The sequence below is a fragment of the Vicugna pacos genome, chromosome 8 (genome assembly GCF_048564905.1).
Source record: "Vicugna pacos chromosome 8, VicPac4, whole genome shotgun sequence".
NCBI lineage: Eukaryota > Metazoa > Chordata > Mammalia > Artiodactyla > Camelidae > Vicugna > Vicugna pacos.
In genome coordinates, this window is record NC_132994.1 from 15,505,186 (window position 1) to 15,531,335 (window position 26,150).

A 26,150-nucleotide genomic window follows, 5' to 3' on the forward strand; every position below is an offset into this window, starting at 1 on the left:
AGATGGGGGAGGGGAGGTGTCGCTGCCTTTTTTGTTTACCAATGTACCTAGAAGGCCTCCAACACTGCCTAGATCAAGGTCAGTACTCAAAAATATTTGTTACATGAATGAATTTGGATAAAGTAAACTTCAAAAATGTTGGGGGTTAGTTTATCTAAAATAAATATAATAATATTAAAACAAAATTTCATTCTCTTGCTCTCAAAAGTACAGACAGAATGAATACTCCTAAAACATTAATGAAAAACTTTCACACACTCTCTTGATGATTCTTAAATTTGGGAAACATTGAGTGCTTTTTCTTAACATTAAGCACTAGATCCAATGGATGGTTAGTTATTAATAACAATGAACAGATGACAACAGCACAAGTAGATGTTCCACAAAAAAGTGAGAGAAAATAAGTGAACAAGACACTTCTTAGGGGAAGGGATCAGGGGTCCCTATGTTAAGAACAAGAGGAAAGGATGCTGGTATTAAGCCAACAGAATCTAAGTCCTGTCTGTTCGGAATAACCAGCCCCTCCTGCTGTTCTCTTACACTCTGACAGAGGTGAGCCCTTCCCATCTGACATGGATGGATAGGCTGCTGCAGTGAACACACAACCACACAGAGAGAAGAGGAGAGTCTCTAATGCTGAAAGAATTTTAATAGAGTCCTGCTCCTGGAATTGATTGCTGTAGGGAAAGGAAAGGGAGACACTTTAAGCTAGAAATGAATTTTCCAATGAGGTTAGTTCTCCTCTATCACAGCAGACAGCAGTGATGGAACTGGTCTCCTATTCGATTCAATCACAAAGGAAAGGACAAAACGCTTCTGGTTCTACTGCTCTCCCTGCCCCACTGGAGTCTAAGGGCAACAGAGATGTTGGTCTGACTTGAACATTTCTATTTCTCTTAAGAGAGGCATGGGCTTTTACACGGGAAACCACTCTTTCCTACCGCCAAGATAATGACTCCACCAGGAAATAACCAAGAGAGGCCCTGTGATGTATAAGCGCACGCATGTGATTTGTAAAACCACCGGACTCTCCGACACTAGACCAACTCATATCCAGGTATTTCCCTCTATATCAGCCTTCATTTGCATGTTGCCCTTTGCATTCTAAACTTACAGCTCTTTTCTGGCAAACATTTCAGGTACCACAAAGCCAACCAGATGAGGAGGGGTTTGACTCTCTCCTATCTTATTGTCACATCCCATACTTTCTGGGTCTCATTCAGGAAAACCTAGAACTAACACTGAAAAACCTCCAGAGCTGAAAATCCATCTTTCAGAAATGGAATGTAGTACCTTAAGATTAATTTTTTTCTATGAATAAGGAAAGTTCACAGAAGGAGAGAGGGAAAACAGGGAAAGTAGAGAATAAGGAAGATGGAATAATACATTGTACGTACAGAATTTTATTATGAAGTGCATATAATTACCTTTTTTCCTAGCTTGATTTGAGGCAGGGATAGATCTCAAGTTTTTGCTTTTCATAATGTCCTTTGAAGTTTTCTTTTCAAGATTAGAAAATGTCTTGAATGGTGAACTGGGTTTGCCGTAGCCTGAGCTCCTAACTGATGCATATAATCCACTCTGGGGTTTTCTTTTAAATAAAGGAGGGGCACTCCTGGCCTTCTTGTGTGGTAGCTGTGTACCAATCCCAGCCCCTTCTTCTCCAGAACTCAGCTGAGACCTAAGAGTCTGCGTACAAGTATAAACTTTTAATACTTAAACAAATTTCAACTACAATTGTAAGATTTAACAGACTGCAAAACCATAGCGATTATTGAAGAACACAGTTCATAGAAGGCAAGCCATGACATTGAATTAAAGGTCTCCAAGGCTAATTCATCAGAATTTTAGTATTCTGAAGCACATCTTCAAAGTCAGAAGTAAAACAAAGCAAAGTAATAAAACAAAATAGGCTTGCCAGAAAGCAAGACATAATTGCGAGAATGGACCTGGGAAGTTTGAAATGACTTAAAATCTTATCTTTTTTCTCCAGATTTCTTAAGGTAAAAACTGATCAGAACCCTGCGTTATTCCACAAGGAACTGGAGATAGTTTATGGTAAACACTTAAATCAAAACTGTAAAATAAAAATGGAATACTGGGGTTATGGAACCCATAAACCAGAACAAATCAAGAACACACAAAAAAGGAACAGTGATGAATAAGTTTCTCAACAGCTGCTAACAGCATTTATATGAAATGCCAACTCACCTCCTTCTGCAGAACACAGATTACTGGTAAGACTGAATAAAAAACACTAGAATGATGAATAAACTTAATTTTCTTATGCTACTCATATTCTGGACTACATTTATTTAAAAAATTTAAAATGCAAGAATGGTTTCTAAAAAAAACTAATGCTACAATGGCATTTTGAAATCTGGGGACTAAGGGTGTTGTAACAGACACTGCTCGGATACCCAGGATCCCTGTGGAGTTAGTCTGTAATCAATCCAGCTGGCTTAAGAAGTACATACCTATCAGCAGTATGTATATAACTTCATTTATCAATATGTCAAATGAATTTAAATTATAAAATTTATCTTATTTATTATAAAACTTACCTTATTTATTCTGTCATCCTGAGGTAATCTGTCACCAAAAGATATTTTTTTCTTCAAAATATCAAGGTACATTTTATCTATTTGTTCTTCCACAGTATTTACTCTTGGACAATTATTTTCTGTATCTTCATTTGTTATCTTTTGTAAAACTATATTCTCTTCATTTTTGTGCAAAAATTGGTTCACATTTTGTGGTTCCTGAGACATAACATTTGGATTCATCTTCAGGGGTAAAGGGCTAGCCAATTCAGTTTCTTTATTCTCATCCAATTTCTTAAAGCTATAAAACAAAATAGGACAGAGAGAATGAACACTATGTAACTCCTCAAATATCAGTTTTATTAATATATATGTATACATGTGAGATATATGTAAAAACACATTTATATTATTAATATATATATATACTATTAAATATATTGAATATCTGTAACTATTAAAATTAGGTCATTAATGTTGAATATATTACTTACCATCCTGGTTAACAGAATACACTCACATAGTGTCGCATAACTGTTTTAAATTTCAGATAATAATTTTAATGCAGTATAATATAAGGGATTTCATGCTGACTCAGTGACCTACTTCAAAGGAAAGCCAAACCAAGTAAGACTGAGATTGCTTTTGTTTAAGAAAAACAAAAAATGAATTTCTAAATGGATTTTTTGTAATATATCTTTTATCCATATTATAAAGTCAACATATATTTGAGGTAGGAAAAACATTTCATACATTTCCAGTAGAAACTAAACAAGCAACGGTAATTTATATCAATGAAACATAAAATACAAGTATTAAAATGCATAAATTCCATCATGTACAGGCAAATCTTAAAACAAAATCAGTAGGATTTTTAAATGAAATTATTTGTGTAGTTTAAAACACTTAAATGCACTGTAACACTTTAGATCATTAAATTTTAAAATATGAGAAATATCCCTTAAGGAAATGTTATAACTGTGGGTGAATATCAGCATATTATGGGAGCTCCAAAAATATGGATATTGTCATTTTCAAATTACTTAACTACAGTCAATTAGGTCATCTAATTTTATGACTTATAAAATAAGATTAAAGGAAAGTCTAAGAGGCTACCATTTTCATGTAAGATAGACTGGTTTCTCAATAATTGCTAGAAATAACTGTTAGAAGTAGCTGGAATCATCAGAAAATACAATAGCTCTTTCTTTATGGCAGCAGAACCTGGCTAGCCACTCATTAACACTGTTTCCCATGCTTGCTGTGCACCAACTAAACCACCTTCCTCACCACCTTCAATCTAGACGGACCATCACTAGTTCCTGCCTTTAGAATGTGAGTGCTACTGCGATCAGAACCTAAAATATGCGTCATGGGCTTAGTGGTTGGGTTCTGGGTGGCAAGGAAACTGGTATTAGAGGCTGGAGAGGTGGCAAACTCACGTTCTATGTAAAGTGACAAAACATCTGCTAAACTGTCACCTACAGTAGTTTATAAGGCAGACCACTGGCTCCTGAGTCTGGGGTCCTCAGCAGAGCCTGTGAACGGCAGGGGAGGACAGGAAGTCTGTAAGTGCCGGCTACTACTGGCTACTTTCGACAAGATACTACGGGAAAAAGATGAGAGCAAGACAGAGTAGGCTGGTTTTTAAAGAAGGAAACAAAGGGAACAGAGTCCAGAAACTCAGGGCCTCTTAGTTTCACTCTGCGTCTGGGCTTAAACAGTAAGATTCAGCATTGAGAAATTGAGAAAAAGCAAGATTTCATGAGAATTCTTGGTTGAAAAGAGTGACTCAGTTCCTTGGAAAATATCACATTAGAAGTGTCATCTTCAAACTTAAGATTATTGTTCCTCATAATAACCAGAAAGTTGCAATTAAACTGAGAAACCAACAAAAACTAGTGTTCTTTAAATGTAATTTCTGGCACACAGAACTGACCGGAACTGACTGGAAATAGATCAGAAGCCTAATAAACTTTTTGAAGGAACTGTAATGACAAAGATGACAAAGAAACCACAACTTTACTTTAAGGAAAAAAAAAAAAGGCTAGAGACTTGCTGGCAGCCTTAAAACCACCTACCTGCAGGCAGAAAGTGCATGGAGAAAAGAGTGCATCCTCAAAGATGGGCATGCCCTCCCCCTGCAGCGCCCACTTCAGCTGAAGCCAGTGGTAAAGAAACAGAAGACTACTGGAACCAGGAGCTCCACGGAACAATGTATTTATAAAGCAGTTCCTCCTTAAGAGCAGAACAATGGCCTGATTAGGCCCAACTGCCCAATCTGAAGGTAGGGGTCTCTGTAAGGCCTTTCAGTGGATCTCCAAGCTGCACTACTGATTGCTGTAGCTTCCTCACTCTTTCCATTTCTGGATAGGAGTGTCCTCACAGTTTCACATCATATATTAGGTGGGGTGAGGAAGTAACTTGTCTTTTAATTCATTGATTAGTAGACAACGAGGAGCTACATTCAAACCTGGCAAAGAGAACTGTGCTTCACCTGGAAAGCCTGGCCTTCCAGATGGATCCAGTTCTGAATGGGACTCTGGGCTGTTTGCTTTGGGGAGGGGCCGAGTAGGTCTTTGTCTGAGGAAGAGTGGAATGGATATTTGGTTGTTAGAAGGGGAGATTCTGGTAGAGACCGGCTAGATGCCTACCAGAAGCATTTACTTTTCTTTCTGGGCACATGAGCAAACCACGCTCCCTAGCCCTCTTGGACCTTGTTAGCTAGATGTGATGGTTCTTAACAACAAAATGTGGGCCAAAGTGAGGTAACACTCCTGTGTTTAGGCAGTTAAAAGGAAGTATGCTAACCCTCCTTTTCTTTTCCTTATCGACTGATGAGGCCAGGAGGGCCTTAAAACCATGTGTTGATGACAGAAAGATGCCTAGGTCCCTAATGACTATGTGGAGCAGGGTCGCACCCCAACTTCACTGAGACACGTGGAATTATGATGTGAGCAAGAAATAAACTGTTGATGATGTTAAATTATTAAAATTTCAAGGATTATGTGTACAGCAGCTAGGATTACTTATCCTATAGTTTAAGAGTTTTGGGATATGTGTACTCAAGTTTCTACTACTGACATTCCTATAACTATTGTTATGCCTTTAATGTAAGTATACTTGTTTTCAGCTTTTAAACAAAAATGTAAACATCTCTATTTAGAATTGACATTACTAAAATGGTGTCAGCTATGCCAACAAAGACATGAGGCGTGTGAAAAAAAAAATCCCTTCAGTGACACAAGTGTAGCCCCAAACAGCAATGATATCAGACAGCCTCGTAAAAACACTACCTAGCACTGCAGGTCAGTGGAGGATACTAGGCTTAGCGTTCACGTAGATGGGGTTTAGTGTAAGTTACAGTGCATGATGTTCTCTCAACTAGCGCAGATAATACAAACAAAGCCAAGAAATCACTGCAAATGGATTTCATGATGAGGATGGGGTTCAAACACTTGTCCGTTGAAAACACAAATGAACAAATGAATACAAGACTGGATGACAGGCTTTTCACAGAAATTATTTCTTGGAGATCAAAGACCTGACAATTCAAGTGCATTGCTGGGTTATGGCCATGTGATCTTGAACACTTTATTCAACCTCTTTAGGCCTGAGTTTCTCACCTATGAAATGCAGGTGATAATGAAATATACCTCATGGGGCTGCTGTAAGATTAAATGAAATTTAGTGTGTAAAGAACCCAGTACAATATCAAGCCCACAGTAAGCATGTGGTAAAAACGCTAGCTACCATCATCCAGTTCTTGTGAGAGCCCCACTAAGTTGGCTGACCTCAGTTTCATCACTTGAATGATGGGGATAAAGATACCTGACCTACTTATTGTGCGCATCTCATGAGATAATGGATGTGACATTTGTCTTACGACAAGGTTACTGTGACAAGCTACTCTGTGCTGGTGAATGACAGCAAGGTCCCACAAGCTTCCATTAAAAGGTGCTGGAGCTGGAACGTTTTCACAAAGCCTGTTACTCTTGTGATCAAAGAACTCACTCTGGGAGATCACAGATGGTCTGTGACTAATTGCAAAACTAACTGGTTTAAAAAAGAAGCAAATGGATGACTTGTATACAGAACAAAATTCATGTTCCCTCGCACTATTAGAATTGACTATCCCTGAGCTATTTAAAGCTGAAGGGATTTTATTTTCCAGTGAAAAGCTTTAAGACTACCTGCCTAATGGTATTAACATTTTAGTAGTATCCATTTTTTAAAAAAAAATTTAGCACTAGAAGAATTTTGATAAACTAGTTGATAGAAACTAGTATTAAAAGAAGAGAGGAGTGTCTCACAGGTAGACTCATACTAGCTACCATTAATCATTCACTAGGGAGGGCTACATAGAACAAATAATGCCCCAAGTTTCCAGTGACAAAACAATAAAGAAATAAACACCCTGCACAATCCATTCCAAAAAACTCATACCTGACAGGTTGTAAATCAAAATCACCGACCTCAAAGGCATCAATTCTGATAGGTTTCATCAGCTCCTCTACAGTGGGAAGGTCTAAGAGGGGACAAAAGTTAAAACATCAACCAAAAAAGTTACGTAAATTGCTTAACGTCTAATACCAACAAGATGACATTTTCTCTGATTGACATAGTTAACAAAATGGCACATATAATAATCCCAGTTTCCCACTATAAACCTGTTTGTACAAGAAAATCTTCTTTGACGTTTATATTAGAAATATATGTATCTATATATTTTCTCTCCCTCCCCTCATTTATATACACACATCAAATACATGTGTATGGGTGTACACGACACACACACACACGCTAAGTAATGTATTTAATCAATCCCCAAATACCACTCCCCATTTAAAAAATAACTTTAGCATATGTTCATGGAAATGTGTAAAAAATGTGAAAATACTTAAGTGATTTCTTAATTTGGGAAGACATATTACAGGAGGAACTGAAATTTTATCCTATGTTCAGCTCTAATTTTATAGTTAAACCGATGACTCCCAGATTCCATTTAAACAAATCCTTTAAATTCACAGACTGAGAAACAATCACTATAGCGAACTGTATTTAAATTGCACCATAATGGAAACTGTTCAGAGAGGGTCTCAAACAAAGAAGCTTTTACCAGATTCTGTAGTAGAGATGTTTTTAGAGGACCCTTCATTTTCTTGAAGATGATCTTTCGCTGAGCTCTTGGTATTTCCCCCTGCATCACTCTCAGTTCTTTGTTCATCTGCATCTTCCAAAGAATGGGCTACGTGACAGTAAGCCTGATGTAGAGCTTCAATGTCACTGCTGCTCTGTCCGTAAGATACACCTGTTGAAACAAATCTAATCTCTAGTATGACCACATGAACACATGAAAACATAACATTAATGTCATCCCTTAATCTACCAGGAATGGTGAACAAGGCTGTGGAACAACGTGACATGATAAAGACAGAGTGAAATACAAACCTTGGTAATATGTGGCACGGCCCACCAGCATGAAACCACAGTGGGCTCAGTAACCCCTGTCAGCAGGCGGAGATGTGTCTGACATGGTCGTTGTAAAATCTCACGCCGCTAGTTACTGTCTCTTCCCACCATCCGTAATCTGCCTCTGCACTGGATAAAACTACTCCTAAATTTCTCAAACTGACACAACTTTTCAAGGATTCTGTCTCTCCTCTGCCTCTCTTTTTTTGCTCTCTGTCTCCTGATGCCACCACGCATCTCGTCGTCTTCTGCATTTCTTCCACTGAAATTCAATCCTCTAACTTTGCAATCCAGTATGTGTTCCAATATTCTGCTAATGCTGCTATAACAAAAAAGTAATTTCCTAGTGGCCAAATTCAGCCTTTAAATTTCTTCCACCGTTTTAATTTTCTTCACCCTGTGAGACATGAGACACCCCTCTTTCCCTGGGAACTGTTTCCTCCCTACAGCGCCTTCTTCTCCTGATCACCCTGACGGATACTTCTCCATCTTTTATGGTACACTGTTCATCTCAGGACTCTATCTTTAGCCCTCTTTTTAAAACCTCTCTTTTTTGGGGGGAGGGCTGGATAATTTCATCAAGACCCTTCGCTTAATTATTACCTGTATGCATGTGACTTGCAAATCTATGTCCTTTGTCCTTATCTCTTTCCTGAATATTAAACTTCCAAACATACATTCAGACTGTTCCATCAGTAAATCACATCTAACACAACCTCAAGCGAATTAATTATATTCCCCAACAAAACCTGTTCTACTCCCAGGATCTGCTGTTTTGGCCGTGGCATGACTATTCACCCAGTCATCCAAGATAGAAAATTTGATGTCACCGTTCACTCTTCTTTCCCTATTAAACTCCTCCTCTTCCCACCAACTGAGAAATAAACTCTGGAAAAAGAATTCTAAGGATCTAATGACAATAATGATCCACGATTTTGAGGAGTGTTTTCTTAACTCATTTTGTACCTTTCATTACTAACAGTGGAATTCTCAAAGTTAGAGAAAAGAATAAAAGAGGAAGGGTGGGAAAAAAAGAGAAATAGGGTGAGCAGTCTCCTTTTCTCTTGATACCCATGACTAATTAATTAATGCCTAAAAATAAAATACTATATACAACCTCCTATTCCTCTGTATAATCTGTAAGTTGCATAGTATGAAATTGTGAGGGACTATTTTCAACTTTAAACATAAGAGGCGGCCAAGTACCACATACGACTGAGTAAGAATGCCTGACGATGGGCCATCTGTCTATCTAATGCTTCAGGTCACCACTGCTATCTGAAGCATGCCCCAAAAAGGAACAGGTTTGCTTAAATAAACTAAAAACAAAAAACTAGGAGACACCATTAGAGGAGAATCACTAACAGTTAAGCGGCAGGGATACTCAGTAGAACTTGAGGAAAAGACTGTGCCTGCTAAGTAAGGTAAGCCTAATTCTCCCCCTAAACCATCATCGATCAGACCCAGAGTAGCCTGACTGAAGGAGAGAACTGATTTTTATGAAGAAAGGAAAAAAGGCACAGGTATTTTTTCTCCTCTACAGAAATACCAGAGGGTGCAAGTATCTGCTTAGATAAAAGAAATGACCCCAATGGTAAGCAGTACAGCAGTACTGAGCACTCAGCCTAATTTGGCAAGTGTGAGGTGTCAGAAAGAAGAGGTTCTGGCTTAAAGCAACAGCAGAGCAAATATGCAGAAAAGCAAATGACCTAAAAGTTAGAAATAAGAAATAGAGAGGTATAATAAGAAGATAGAGAGGTATCAGGGGCTGCTCAGACAACAGAGCAAGGGGAGGGTACTTTTCTCCTAATTTGAGTCGTTAACCCAACTGATATTAAAAATAATTCCAGGGTCATGTATGCTAACTTTTTTTCATGCATTTTACGGAGAGAAAAGTAAAGGACTGACTTCTCTGTCTTTTACATTAAAAAGAGAAGACATCGTGTAATTATTTTGTATATTATTACAAGTCAAATCCTACTGTACAGAGGCAAGGATCCCGATGTGGAGAATACTGTCACAACCTGTGACTGTGCTGGTCTCACGGCCACAGCACTATTAGTGCCTGCCCGTGAGACACACGAAAACAAGCAAAAGGCTACATCTGGCTCTCATTTTACAGTTACCAACTTTTTAAAGACAATAAAGCACAAAGAATTTCATGAATAATATTAAAAATGAGAAAATCTTTGACAACATACCACCTAAACCAAGCCTGCTTAATCCTGGAAGACACATGTAAAAAAAAAAAAAAAAAAACACCCACTGATCTTTTCAGTTTTTAAACTAAGTTCAGATGCTGACTTGAAGATTTTTCAAGTGTATTTTTGAAATACGAGGTAAATTTAATACCTCATAGCCAACAGGTATTTATACTGTGTGCCTTCAGGTTCTTTCATATAATCTGTACTGTTAATAAAGGGTTGATGCAAATAATAGGAACCATACAGTTGGTACTACTTGCGGAATCTCAGCAATATACTAGGCACTATAACGTTATCTCATTGATCATCATATGGTCTCATTTGAGAGAAGAGGAAACGGGCTTACAGGCATTAATTGTCCAAGGTCACCCAGCTGCTAACCGGCAAGGCCAGCAATATAGATCCAAGGCCACAAGGCAATTAAGATCATACTCTACACTCTTCTAGTAACTGACTCATCAAATTATTTCAGAACTGAGAACATTTAAGAAATAAGGCCAAAACAATTAGCATTATATAACTGCCCAGACCATCCTAACAGACTTTATCTTTCAGCAATACAGTTTTCTGACTTTTTCTTTTAATTGAAATACAGTCAGTTTACAATGTTGTGTCAGTTTTTCCGGTCTACAGCATGTTTCAGTATACATATATACATATGTTCATTTTCATATTCTCTTTCATGATAGGCTACTACAAGATACTGAATATAGTTCCCCATGCTATACAGTAAAAATTTGTTGTTTATCCATTTTATACATAGTAGTTAGTATCTGTAAATCTTGAACCAATTTCAGTAATACTGTTTTTATTTCTGAGTTTTTCTTATAATCTATAGCAGTGGTTTTCATATTGAGTTTTATAAAATAGTTTTCAGAGAAAGTCATGGGTTCCACAGATATCTGATTGAAATTTCATTTTAAAACATAAAAACTGTAATAGAAATTAATCTGCACACTCAAATGTGCCTTTTATGTAACTATAATATTTCTGAAGACCACCAGCATGATAACTTTTGCCTCCAGCTTTGTTTTCACACACATCATAGAATAAAGTTCCTCTGGCCACCCTGTACATAAATGAACCTCCTATAATGCACCATTGATTTAAAAAGCTGTAGCTCTACATTGGTCTTTTAAAAGAATTCATATCTGCTTACTGAGAACAGTGCAAGTGGACTATTACAGCACATTTGTGACATATACTTAAACAGCAGGAAGACTGAGCACATGCTTTCATCGTGGTGGAATATTCAACTGGGTAGTTACAAGTAAACGAGTGATGTATCTTGATGGGAAGTTTCTGTTGTAACTTTAAAATTTTTATATTCACATTTTAAAATGGAAGTGGATCAAACAAGATAGTGGTGATTCTTGGAATGGCAGTGACTAGAAATAAGAGGTATGAGTGGACTTTGTGGTTTTGATCATGCTTTGTTTTTTTGATCTGGTTGCTAGTTACATGGCTGTGTTCAGTAACTGAAAATTCATCATCTGCACAACGATGATACATGAATTCTTCTACAAGTATATGACAGCTCAATAAAGAAGTAAAAAGAAATAAAAAATATAGCAAAAATAAAATGCAAGCAAACATTCAGAGTTGGCTAGTAATTTATTATTTCTATTGCTCTTTTTTTAATGTCACAAATGTAAACATTTGAAAAATGTCTGGGTTAGTTTGGTTGACCAAACTAGTCAACTGAGATTTGCAAAGCAAGTTGAAAAGTTCCCATTTGCACCTATTTATGTGATTAACCAAGAATATTTTCGCATTATACAACAAAAACAAAATAGACAAATATATTGGAAGCCTGATGATATAAGAATATAACAAATATCTATAACTTCTAATTTTAAAAATTTCAATAGGCTATTACTGTTATCACTAACTTTTTAAGTAAATGTCACAAATGTAAACATTTATATTTATACTGATAAAATACCATTTTTATCTATATAGAGTGTACTACCTAAGATTCCATTTGGAGATAAAGATTCCACTGCTTTAAAAAAGTCTGAAAAGGCATTGTCTTAAAGACCTTTACAACCTTTAGCGAAACCTAGATGGTCCTAGACATTGCAGAATTTTGGGATGTGAGCTAGCTTTTTTCCTATACAGAGGTAACTATGGAAAAGCCCAAAACTGAAGTCTCAATTGTCTTACACATGGCAAACATAACTGAATATTCTGGGGGGCATAGAAAATTAGTTAATATTCATCTACAGTGCTATACTTTGTACCAACAGCATTCACTCATTTTTTTAAAAAAGTATTTATTTTAAAACACACTTTACTCAGCCTACTAGCATTGAGGCAGAAAATGTGAAATGTAAGGTTTTATTGTTGATATAGCTATTATATCTATTTTTATATATTACATATATTTCCCTAGAAATGAAGTCAATTAGCCATAGACTCTGACATATTTAGAGAGTAACTAGTTTTTTCACTTTTACCTGTTCCTGTCATTTCATTATCAGTCACATCTGGCAAGGCCTTCGGCTTAGCCGTTGCTTTATCCTGTTCTTCAAGGTTGACCTCTGCAACAGAGTCTAATGAGTCAAGCAGCACTACTGGAATAACACAGAAGAAAAAATATTAGGAATACAGACAAGTTTGTATGGCTCCATTCTGTTAGTAAAATACTCAAACCATATGCAATCTGTTATAGAAATAAAGACAAATATTTACATGTAAAGAATATATAACCATATATCTAAAACAAGCATGATTTTCTTTTTACATACAAAAGAGCACGCTTAACATCAACATAAATCTATGCTTACATACAGGTCTAATGTACATTTATGCGAAAGGCAAAAGGCCCGAGAGAATTAGCAAGAAGAAACATTCTTTCCCTGACCCCTAACTTTATTGAGGTATGACTGCCAATTAAAAACTATGTATTTAAGATGCATAACTTGTTGATTTGATAAATGTGTGCACTGTGAAACTGTCATCACAACGAAGCTAATTTAACATACCCATTACCTTATGTAATTACCCTTTTTTGTGTGTGGGATGAGAACACTTATGATCTCCCCTCTTAGCAAGTTTCAAGTCTACAACATTAACTACAGTCACATCGTTGTACACTGGATCTCCATAACTTATTTATCTCCCGTAACTGAAACTCTGTACCTCTTAACCAACATCTTCCCATACCCCCTAATCTCAGCCCCTGGTAACTATCATTCTACTCTGCTTCTAGAAGTTTGACATTTTTAGATTCCATAGATAGGTGAGATCATGTAGCATTTGTCCTTCTTTGTCTGCCTTATCTCACTTAATATAATGTCCTCCACATTCATCCATGTTGTCACAAATGTAAGGATTTCCCTCTTTTTTTAAAAAGCTAAATATTACACTGTACATATGTATACATGCATAATATTAAATACACTACATTTTATTTATCCATTCATCCACTGGTGGACATGTAGGTTGTATCTGTATCTTGGCTATCGTGGAACGCTGCAATAAATATGGGAGTACGAGGTATCTCTTCAAGATATATATCCAGAAGTGGGATTCTGAATACGGTAGCTCCATTTTAAAATTTTTTTCAGGAGCCTCCACACTGTTTCCCATAGGGGCTGCACCAATTTACATCCCTACCAACAGTGTACAAGAGTTCCCCCTTCTGCACATTCTCACCAAAACTTCTTTCCTCTCTCATAAGTCATTCTGACAGGTGTGAGGCTCACTGTGGTTTTGATCTGCATTTCACTGATGACTACTGAGGTTGTCTCTTCACATACCAGTTCGCCCACTTGTATGTCTTCTTTTAAGAAGTGTGTATTCAGGTCCTTTGCCCACTTTTGCTTTTTTGTTTGTTTGTTTTGGCTACTGAGTTGAAAGAGTTCCCTGTGTATTTTGGATATGAACCCTTTACCAGATAAATGGTTTACGACTATTCTCTTCCATTTTATAGGCTACCTTTTCACTCTGATGTTTTCTTTGTTATGCAGTAATTTTTTTTTGTTCCATGCAGTCCCATTGGTCTGTTTTTCCTTCTCTTGCCTGTGCTTTTGAGATCATATCCAAAAAATTACTGCCCAGTGCAATGTCAAGAAGCTTATTTCCTTTGTTTTCTTCCAGTGGTTTTGCAGTTTCCAGTCTTATATTTAAGTCTTTGATCCATTCTGAGTAGATTTTTGTATGTGGTGTGAGATAAGGGTCCAATTTCATTCTTCTGTATGTGGATGCCTAGTGTTATGAACACGAAGAGTTGAAGAGATCATCTTTCCTCACTGTAAATTCTTGGCACCCCTGTTAAAGATCTGATGACCATCAATATATGGCTTTATTTCTGGGCTATTCTGTTTCACTGGTTTTATATGTCTGTTTTTATGCTAGTACCATACTGCTTTGGTTACTATAGCTTTGTAATATATTCTGAAATCAGGGAATGTGATGCCTCCATGCTTTGTTCGTTCTCAAGCTTGCTTTGGCTATCTGGGGTCTTCTGAAGTTTCATGTAAATTTTAGGATTTTTTTTTTCTATTTCTGTGCAAAATGTCACTGGAATTTGATAGGGACTATATTGAATCTGTAGATCACTTTGGAGAGTATGGACATTTTAACAGTATTATTTCTTCTAATCCACGAGGACAGATTATCGTTCCATTAATTTGCATGTTCTTCAATTTCTTTCATCAATGTTTTATACTTTTATGTAAATTTATCTCCTTCATGAAATGTTCTCCTAAGTATTTTATTCTTTTTGATGCTACTATTAGTGGAATTGCTTTTTTGAGGTGTATTTGTCTTGTCTGGTTTTTGTATCAGGGTGATGCTGGCCTTACAGAACGAATTTGGAAGAATTCCCTCTTCTATTTTTCGAGAGTTTAACAAGGACTGATATCAACTCATCTTTGAAAGTTTGGTAGAATTTACCCATAAAGGCATCTATCTGGTCCTGGGCTTTTAAAAAAAGAAATATTCTCAAATACAACAGGAAGGATTTAAGGTAGGTGTAAAGAACATGTTATTGAGAAGACTTACAAACTTGTGTCATTAAAGATATTTAAAAACAAAGATAGTAATTTATTCAGAATTACTTACATGTAATTCTAAACAGATCAGTTTTTGTCAACTAAAATCTATGAACATAATATTTACCATTGGCCAGCATGCCAGTTTTCTCTTCTTCCTAAGTTAAAAAAAGAAGATGATTATATGATTTGAAATCAAAGTTATATAAAATAATCACAATGCAAACAGTAACAAAATTTGAGAGCCAGTGCTTTACTCCATTATGAAAAGATCAAGAAATGTGCTTTCTAGGTTTCTCTCATCGCTCTCACTCACTAACAATACTGTAAGACTAGAGAATGTAGCTGTGAGAGAACTTCTAGAATCTAGGCAATTACCAGGAAATAATTCAAGTCTTTATGAGCCTTGATTAAAGTATCTAAATCCCATCTGTTCATCTGCCTCACTCAGAAATTCTCCCATTTTTTGAACTCCAAGATAAGATGTCTAATTATGTAAGATTCCTGCTATTATAACATCACCCATCACTTTATCCTATTGTTCAAAATTAATGATCAAATAGAACATGTACTCATTGTTTCACCTACATTTTGACACAAAAATCTTCAAAAAGGCAGGTCATCAAATAGCAATAGCTGAAATTTGTCAAAATTAGAGGTTCCTTCAGAGCAAGTTTTCTCATTGGTGTCACCTATATCCTCCACTTGGATAGGCCGTGTGTAGGAGCAACCCGTAACAGCACAGCTCTAATTCCTTCCTATTTTGACCTTTACCCAGATGGCTCTCTAGTAGGCTTCCACATTTAGGTTGACACGTTTTTACACAGGCTAGATTTTCTTAATATACCAAACTATTGTGTGCCTTCTGCGTAACCTTTCATTTTTCTAATAGAAATGATCATAATACAAAACACTGTAATTGCCATATTCCTAGTATGAATCCCATTAAATTTCCAAGAATAATCATCAGATCACATTAATCTTCATGTACTTCCAAGGCCATCTTCTTTTCTCCCCCAAACTGAGTGACATAAAGACACCCAAGGACAAAGCTTTAGGCAAATTAAAAAAACAAGAGCATGTCTTAATACCCAGAAAGTGATCCTTGCTTTTATTTAGAGGGTCTGTGGTTTCATACATGTTCAAAACATCCAGTCCTAACACACAGTCAAGACCAACACAACAAATAGTAAGGATCTGTCCTACTGGATACTTCTAGACAGCTTCAAGGGTAAGTTCTGTCTGGCAGGGAATATGGAGCAGCACCCTTAGCCAGTCTTGGTGGCCAGTTCTTGGCAGGAACTGAGAAATGAGAGAACTAGGGTACAGTGACAATGAGTGTGAACAGAATAACTGAGGTCACAATCTTAGCTAAGTAAATTTTAGGGAGTAATGTCACTATTAGCACAAATACCGAGGAGGGTATGTACTGCATTTCATGAGACTAAGACCTACCAAAGAAAAGTATAATTTAATATACCTGCTCAAAAATTAGATTTGAGATCTTCATAAAGTTTTCAATTTCTAAAGCTTAAGGAAACTTGCCAGAAGAAATCCTTTAGAAAATCACCAACTGCCATGTTATTTCATTCAGACTTACATTGACATCCTGAGTTAAGAACACATCTAATTGAGAGTTAGGAGACCTGTAACTTTACAGCAATGAGCAAGACTATAAAGAACTCTGCTGTACAGCTCTTCATACAGCAACAGTCAGCTAAGGTGATGAAAGCAGCTTCTAGACTGTCAAACGTATAATTGACACATACCTGTTTGGGCACATTTATTTTTTCTGATTTGGAATTTTCTTTGGAATTAGTCTCTTCTTTAGGAGCCAACGGTGCATCAAGATCCTCCTCATCTTCAAAATCATCACTGTAATATTCTGAAGAAAATGGTTTTAAAAAAATTCAAGGATCATACTGGCATGTCAAATTTCAAGAAAATATTGTTGATTTCCAAAAGAAGTCTGCATAAGAATAATTTATTTAAACATAAAGATACTTCTAAGAACATACTTTGGGGGCAAAGATTTAATGAGAATGCAGTCCATAAGATTTAGGTTTATTTCGTGTCTTGCACTTTCAAATAGTTATGAGTTTTACATCTTTAATATTTTGCATTATTAACCAACTAAAAACTTCTAGAGCTGTTCAAAGGATTTCATATCTTTAAAAGAAACTTTAATTACTTGATTTTTAAAGATAAAAATCTCATACTGCTTACAAAAGGCACCACTAGTGTGAAATGGAGACACTCAACAAAAGGTTAGATCTTGCTTACGTTTTTAAGTTGATTTTTTATTTGTTTGTTTGTTTGCTCTTTACAGGTATCTCTCCTATAACCCTTGAGCAGCACTCATGGAAAGTTGTCTCTGACCCCTCCCTCAGGTAAATACTAGCCTTATCTGACTTCTACTGTTTCCCATTCCTGGGCACTTCTCAGCTCAAGTCCCAACTTATATCTCAACGGCTTTGCAGCAGAAGGAAAAAGTGTCCACGTCAACATGATGCCATGAGACTACTTGTGGTGAAAGCGGGCAGGGACTACCCGGCCAGGACCTCTTCATCCATTTTTAATTTGTTGTTTGTAGCCCTTCAGTCAAAGGATTGACTGAGACTGAAGTGGGCCGTGGGCTGTAGACAAGAATGGCCTTTTCAGTATGAAACTTATCATTCTAGAAATAAACATAATCCTATTTGTATCTCAGAAAGTAGATCACATTCAGAGACAGGATGGCCTGATGGGAGAAAGACTACAGGAGGTACTACAGAGTCTGCTTCTGGAATGACTGTCTTTCAGTCTTCTCTTAGAATAGAGGGACAACTTGAGTGTAATTAACAAAGAAAGTATGAAAATGAGTAAGTTAGAGATGCTTCCCGTGAGACTACTTACATAAATATCTCCATTTTAGTTCACAGGGACACAAGAGTGGAGCAGCATGGGCACTGTAACTTAGGTGGATAAGCTAGGGGAGTTGGTTAAGTATGTCAATATCTATATTCTGAGGCTGAGAGGCTCACCTTTGTTCCTCTTCCAGGGGTTTTCTAAGTATCAGTAGATATAATTAAATTCACAAAACAGTTACTGAGAAATTACTTTGTATTAGACAAATTCTAGGCGCTAGGACCAATGTCAAATGATTAAGATTCTAATAGTCTAGGCAGGAATCATTGAATTTTAGTACCTTGGAGATTAGTTTTGTTTAAGTAAAGACGATAAACAAGGAGAGAGGAGATATGGGAGGGTATGACAATAAACTCAGACAACTACTTAGGATTTGGGAACTATCTGAAATCAGTGTAAGGAGATGCAGTGTTTATGTCACTACAAAGAAGCAGTATAAGATACAGTTCTGGTGGGACAGCAAAATGCTTAAGAGCCTAACCAGGAGCCAGAAGACTTGGATTCAATTCCTGGTTCTATCACTTTCAGCTATAGAATCATCAGCAGGTCACAAACCCTCTTTGCCTCATTCTTCCCATCTCTAAAGTGGGGATGATAATAGTATTTACTTCAAAGTATTGCTGATTATATTTAGTAGTAATAATTATCTTTGTCAGTATTATTATTGCTTGTGTTGCACTTATTCTGAATTGAAAGTTAACAAAGCCAAATGTTACTTCTGATGAAGAAAAGTAAAGTGTTAATCTAATATGCACTTTTCAAAACTATATTTTGCTAGGTGCACTTAGTAACTGAATTGTTTATCAGCAAGCACTACTGTCCAATATATAAATGACCAACTCCCTCTGCAGGAATTTGTCATGAATAAACTAGGTTTGAAGCAAGAAAGAAATATCACCGGCTGACACAAAGAGAAATGAGACAGACGAGAAATAAAAGGGAGGAAAACAGCATATCAGAGATTTCCGAAAGAAACACATAGGCAAATTACGTTTATATAAAAATGAAAGAATAAAACCCAACTAAGAAGGTGATTCTCATAAGAGAAAAATCAGAGATAATAATACCCAGCCCTTCTACACTGAAAAATAGTAAGAATGTTAATTTTTATTGTTCTGATATTTTTGGCAAGAAGCTGTTACCCATTCAAGGTACTATTTCTACTATTATATTCCACACTCTTGCAACTTTGAAAATATAACTTGCGTAAACAGAAAATAAGTAAATAACACTCAATTTGTAAAAGACCCAGAAGATACATTTGGGAAACACTTTTCATTCTCTGTTGGAAAATCTGGCTGAAAATTTTAATTTAACTATGATGTAATCTAGTGGACTTTCTCCTCTGCCATCTTGAATTTCAAGGACTTTGTAAATAATGAGTCAAAATATATAAAAACAACTGTTTTCAGACATTGAACAACCAGCAATGCAAAAAAATGACTCCTAAGAAAAAATAAACCAGTGAGAGGAGTACTTGAAGGTACATGTACTGAGTATCTGAGTACCGAGCAGGGAGGGGGAGATCAGGACAGTCTCACCGTGTTAAGGAGACAAAGATAAAAAAGTACAGAAAAGATGAGCTGATGAGAAGCCACAGGGCAGCGACAAAGAGAGGAGGCACCCATGCAGAAACAGAACACTAGAAATCTGCATGGGACCCCCTCGAGTCTTTTCCTGAATACCAAGTCATTTACACGCAGGCTGAACAAAGAACGGCTGAAAAGCTGCAGGCCGGGCAATTCCCAGAGCTCACACAGAGTAAGGGACTTTGAAGCTCTAACCGGCTTGAGTGGAAAAAACTCCTTGTTGTTCAGGAGAGGTATTCAGTAGAAACCTCTAAAAAGCTGTTCCTTGGAAGCAGTGTCAAGTTCTACTAGAATAAAAACTACTCTAGACGTCCCCTAACAAAGCATAAGGAAAGCCTTGAAAGGATCAAGCTACCAGCCAGCACAAAGCTTAACACTCTTTAAAAGAAGGTAACAAAATCCAGACACTCAATAATGTAAAAATCTACAATATATCCAACAGGAATTAAAAAAATTACTAGAATTACAAGGATGAAAAAGTGACCACAATAAAAAGAAGCAGTCACTGGAATTTGACACAACACTGTAAAATGATTATGAATCAATAAAAATGTAAAAAAAATAAAAAAATAAAAATAAAAAAATAAAAAGAAGCAGTCAATAGAAAGTGACCCAGAAACGAACACTGGGATCAGCAGAATGTGCTCAATGTTGAAGACTTAAAAAAAAAAAAAAAAAGGACATGAGGAAACACACTAAAGAGATGGAAAAAAAATCCAAAAGAAACTTCCAGAAAGAAAAAAGAATCATTCAATGAATTAACAGAAAATTAAAGAAAAAAATCAGTGAACTTGACAGACATAGCAATAAAAACTGAAGCAGAGAGGAAAAACTCTTTAAAAAAAAGAAAGTCTTAGTGACCCGAGGGAAAAAATGTAATTTTCTAACATACTTGTCGTTAGGAACAGAAAGCAAATGATACTTGAAGAATTAATGGCAGAAACATTTTTTTCATTTTGATGGAAACTATATAAATTCACAGATCAACTGATGCTCAAGCAGCTCCAAATAGGATACATGCAAAAGCACACCAAGTTACGTCATAGTCAAACTGGCACAAAACTGGCATAAAGAGAAAATTTTGAAAAGAGGGGAAAAAATACACAATATGTACAAAATCACAATACCAGGAATTAGCACTCACTTCTCATGAGAAATAATGTCAGAGGACAAGAGAATGAAATGATTAAAGTGCTCAAAGAAAAAAAAAAATCCACAGTTTTAAATCAAGCCAAAAAAAAAAAAGAGAAAAAAAAACCAGAGGCAAAATATGTTTTCAGACAAATGAACACTGAGAGAATTTATTCCTAGATCTCACTATAAGAAATGTTAGAGGTTCTTCATGCTGAAGAAAAATACTAGATAGAAACTCAAAATAATACTAGATAGCAACCATTTTAAAGATGCTAAGAGAGTAGATCTTTGAAGTTCTCATCACAAGAAAAAATAATTTTCTTGTAATTATGTAAGGTGACAGATTGTGGTGACTTATTGTGGTGATCATTTCACAGTGTATACAGATATTAAATTACTATGTTGTACACCTGAAACTAATGTTATATAGACCAACTATACCTTATTTTAAAAAGTGAAAGAAAAAACAAATTCAAATCTATGCAAAGGAATGTAAGTCATTGAAAATGGTAAGTATGTGGATAAATATAAATTTTTATATAAATTTTTTATCTTCCTTAAAATTAAAAAAAAATGGTAACAGACTACTGAAAGCAATAATAATAATAATAGTAGTAATAATGAATCATGGGGTTTCTAAGATAAATAGAAAAAAATATGCCAAAAATGGCAAAAAGGTTGGGGGGAGTTTATCATGGTTACGGACTCATATAAAGTGGTACAGCGTCATTTGAAAGTAGACTCTGATAAGATAATGATGCATATTGTGAACCATAGGACAACAAAGAGAAAATACAGCAGAGAAGTTCAACTAACAAGCCAAAATAAGGGTTAAGATGGAACACTACAAACACTCAATCCAAAAAAATTCAGAACAAAAAAGCAGTAACAAAAAAAGATAGAAGGATAAAGGAATAAATGGCAAAAATAAATAAATACATTCATACTAGTGAATATATTTTTGCAAAGGGTAAAAACATTTCAATTAAAAGTCAGAGATTGTCAGATTGGACATAAAAGCAAAACTCAGCTATATGCTATCTATAAGAAAACCATTTCAAATATAAAAACAGACACCTTAAAAGTTGGAGACGGAAAAAGTTATACCTCCCCAACCATGCTTTGGAGGTATCTGTCCTGGCTTCATGGATTCCCCTGGTCCAACCAAGCATAAAAATCCTTTTTCTGTCTTCCCAATGGGTCCACTACCCACTCCCAATGAATGAGGCGGCAGGGCACCTATAATTTCTTAGTAGTTCAGACTGTAACATAGGCAACTCTACTTACCCGTTCAAGCTCTTTCCAAAATAATACAATTTTCCTTTTTTCTCTTAATGTCTTTATTGAAAGCTATATTATCTCTTCAAATATTGTAAATTTTAAAGCCAATGAAATTACCTGCCAGTTCTTCATGTTTTGATTCATTCTCTTGTTTATCTTCAGTTAGTTCCACATTAGCTTGATTACTAAAAAAAATTTACTTAATTGAGTATTACATGTTAACAGTACATTTCCATGCAATCTTTTGTGTAAATTTAAAAAAATCTCTAACAGTACAAATGTCTTCTCAAGAACTCCTGTTCTTGTGCTGAACACTGGAATTTGACACAACATTGTAAAATCATTATAAATCAATAAAAAAATGTTAAAAAAAAAGAACTCCTGTTCTATCAAAAGCTAAATATTTGGAAGCTATGAGGAAAATGTTTTGAAAATAAAGGAGATTCAAAGTTTAAGACTAACTGTAGCTAGCTGCCAAAGTAATACAAAGGAAAAAATGCTGTAGTTCTTAACCTTATACACAAATACACACGATTTTATACATAAATGCGTATACATCTCATGTCTCAGGGCCCAGACAGCCTTTCCACACTAAAGATTAGGAACTGACCACAGGCTGTGGGAACCAGTGAAGTCTACTAGAAGTCAGGAAAAAAAGCCAGAGCCAGCATTTACATGCCGAGAAGTCATTTAACCCTGAAATGGAAGCTGAATAAGAGCCTTAAACCAATAATATTCAGAAGGTGACAAAGGAACTTGAGCAAGTTTTAATTCTATTGGATATGTTAGTTCATATACTGCTTTCTTTCAAACCAAGAAATCAGTTCTACCTCTTCAGTCCCCCAGCTGGGTCTTAAGTGAGATCATTAGCAGATCCTAGAAACTATAAACTCTAATAGCAAACACTATTGCACACTCAGTACTGCACTGCTCTGACAGCAATACCATACTGTTCTTGAGTAGAGAGATATCTGTCAGTAGTTAAGAATAATGAACTCACCTACAAAATAGAAACAAACTTGCAGACACAGTAAACAATCTTATGGTTACTGGGGAAAGGGGGTGGGAAAGGATAAATTTGGGAGTTTAAGATTTACAAATGTTAGCCATTATATAAAAATAGATAAAAAACAAATTTCTTCTGTATAGCACAAAGAACTATATTCAATATCTTGTAATAACCTTTAATGAAAAAGAATACGAAAACGAATATACGTATGTATTTGCATGACTGGGACATTGTGCTGTACACCAGAAACTGATACACTGTAACTGACTATACTTCAATTAAAAAAATATATCAAAATCAATCAATCAATCAAATTTTAAAAAGAATATTGTTAAATAAGAAAATATTAAGAAATATTGCAAAGGGGCAAAAACTTGTGGCCAGCAAACCTATGTATGCTTATAGTCTGTGCTATCCCCTGTTAGAATAGGCAATCACCATGGGCCCTGAGTGTCTCTGCATATCTTTGCGGGGTATGCCAGGAACACAAGGCCTGGACTCCCCTTTTCTCGGTTATTTCTCAGGGTTGTTTGCAGCGGGCAACCTGGAGACATGAGGCAAGGCAGTGTTTCTGCCCTCAAAGCAGGCTTGTCACCACTTCCTGCCCCAGGCTCAGTGACCCTCTCCCGTAAAGCAGGCCACTGCGTGGAGGGACAGCCGTCACGGACCCTAAGAACGTTGAAGGGCATGAGAAACCCAGGCAAATAAGTGTGACATCCAGGTACTTCTGTTGTGATAAGAAATAAAGTCCTTTTGCTTCTGATCCAGGAATCTTGCATCTGTTGTCAGCATCCATAAAACTGACTTAATAACAACTTGTTGGCTTGCAAGTAGATTAAAAATCTCTTACCCCATGCAGCTCATGACAATCACTGCTTTGTCCATTACATAAAAAAATGAAGCATCCTGAGGAGAACAGGCACTCTAGTAACCAGAGGCTATGATTCTCCTGAGCCTTCATTTAATTGTAGTTTGGTATTCTTAAAGTCTTAAATCGCTACATGACTTCCATTTATACTTTTAAAAATTAAATGAAAAACTGAAACTGAGGAAATTAAAGAGATCAGGTTTCACAAAAGTCCTGAGAATGCCAAAGGTCTACTGCACTTACACCGCACCAGCTCGGTCAACGAGCAGGATTTCCAAGATAAAAGAGGTTTCTTAATTATCATTAGGGTCAACCACACACAAAGGTAGGACACAAACCAAATCAGTCTTCGCTCCCTGGTTCCTCCTTCCCTTTCTGTTCCTATCTCCCCTGAGTTTGTAAGAGCTACCTGGATTCTCTTATTTACCTTATCTTGGAAAATCACTTAATAAATTACTTAGTTACGTCTTTTTGGTAATGTGCTATTAGACTTGATAGTATCTTAGGCATGAAATTTCAGATATTTGGAGGTTCTCAAATACAAATCAACATATTCCATACATATTTATGTATATGTATATATGAATATGTATACATACACACATGAAATTCCAACCAAACTAATGAACAGAGAAGAGAATTAAAAATAAGATTTAACTTTCGCCTGTTATAATACTTGCACATTTAAGTCCATGCATATACCAGCCTCCCAAAAATATAGAAAGACACAAATATCATTTAATGATTAGTTTATATTATATTTACATTACCCAGGTAAAGCTTTAAAATGTATGGAGCCATTGGAATCCAATTCCTTATTTAATCGTGAATAATCAATGGAAGAGGTTAAGCCTTTCTCAAGCCTGGCAAAAAATTGCTCTTTTTCCTCTTGTTCTTCTAATGTGTCCAATCCCAATCCGAGAACACTGTGATTGAGCTCAGAAACTACTATGTCTAAATGGAAAGCACAAATATATTTTATTAACATACAGAATTTTGATAAAATTAATTTTAATGATGCATTTATTGATATTATATAATAAAACTTAAAAAAATTTGAAACATATTTTACTTTACTCTTACCCACTAAATATAGCTTTACATTCTTAATGATATGTAAAGATGTAAGGCTTCTCCAGAGGTTTAATTCTAAACATTCTAGGAAGATATTAAAACTGTCTACATGCTTCAGTAAAGGAGGCTCCACAATGGTTATAAATTAATTTTTCTAAAAATTCTGACAATAAGCACAGTAACCTGTCAACTCACAGCCCTCACATTTCTTACCATTGGCTTCTAAGCTGTCAATACTTAAGATAGAGGTTCCACTGCTCTTAAGAAATTGAATCCTTTCAGCAGACTCCTCTTCTACTTCCATAGCAGGCTGAGAAGTCTTCTTCGTTTTCAAATAGCTTACATTTGTTCCAAGCAGTCCTAGGGAGGGGATTTAATATACTTGGATATTTATATTAACAAGACTATTTTGATCATTATGCCAAAATGGTAGTACTGTTACACTAGTTTTTTCCAGTTATACTAGTTATACGTAGACAGTATCTACAAAATAAATATTGTCTATTAAATAAAAATCCATCAAACCAAAGATTCACAAAAAAGTTACAATTCTATTTGATTGCACTGCACTGTATTAAATAGAGTAATTCAAAAATTTGTATAATGAGACAAGATTTTTAAAAATTATTTTGAAGCAGAAGCACTTAATACGGTACACCAGGCCACTTTAAAGTGTATCTCCTGCCTATGTGAAGGAGAAGGGGAGACAACTGCAGGCAATGAGGAGGCCCAAGGGTCAACACTGGGGGGAACAGGCCACGTCTGAGGATGCAGAAAGGCCACTGAGGCTGGGGCCGCAGAGTGAGGGTGGTCTGGGAGGAAATAACCCCCAAGTGGGGGTCAATGGTTAGACCATACTCATCCTCACAGGCCAGGGGTAGTGTTTTGCTCTTTATCCAAAAGCACCAGAAAACAATGGAGAAGTTCTACAGTATCAAAATTTCTTTACCTTAGTAGTATGTATTTCTTGTAAAAAAAAACTGATATATGGAAAAAGTAAGTAACTATATTGTATGATATGAATATTAAGATTAGAAAAATCACTTTTGCTTAGAAGGAAGCTTTATTA

At 36.0% G+C, this 26,150-nt stretch overlaps 1 protein-coding gene and 1 long non-coding RNA gene across 5 annotated transcripts in view; one reads left to right on the forward strand and one right to left on the reverse strand.

Annotated features, from left to right (window-relative positions):
* Nucleotides 1-26,150, reverse strand: part of CEP162 (centrosomal protein 162) — a 77,041-nt gene that overhangs the window by 41,581 nt on the left and 9,310 nt on the right. For all 4 annotated transcript variants that reach the window (XM_006200324.4, XM_072965564.1, XM_072965562.1 and 1 more), the window contains exons 4-13: nt 25,295-25,441; nt 24,778-24,961; nt 22,248-22,315; nt 16,989-17,104; nt 15,347-15,377; nt 12,679-12,795; nt 7,663-7,854; nt 6,990-7,071; nt 2,565-2,844; nt 1,428-1,689 (exon numbers count right to left, since the gene is read on the reverse strand). In XM_006200324.4, the coding sequence (XP_006200386.1) occupies nt 1,428-1,689; nt 2,565-2,844; nt 6,990-7,071; nt 7,663-7,854; nt 12,679-12,795; nt 15,347-15,377; nt 16,989-17,104; nt 22,248-22,315; nt 24,778-24,961; nt 25,295-25,441 (1,479 nt within the window). The remainder of the gene's footprint in view (nt 1-1,427; nt 1,690-2,564; nt 2,845-6,989; nt 7,072-7,662; nt 7,855-12,678; nt 12,796-15,346; nt 15,378-16,988; nt 17,105-22,247; nt 22,316-24,777; nt 24,962-25,294; nt 25,442-26,150) is intronic.
* Nucleotides 4,483-17,630, forward strand: LOC140697644 (uncharacterized). The gene is made up of 3 exons (XR_012074805.1): nt 4,483-4,830; nt 15,014-15,194; nt 17,549-17,630. It is a non-coding gene; the product is annotated as an uncharacterized lncRNA (long non-coding RNA).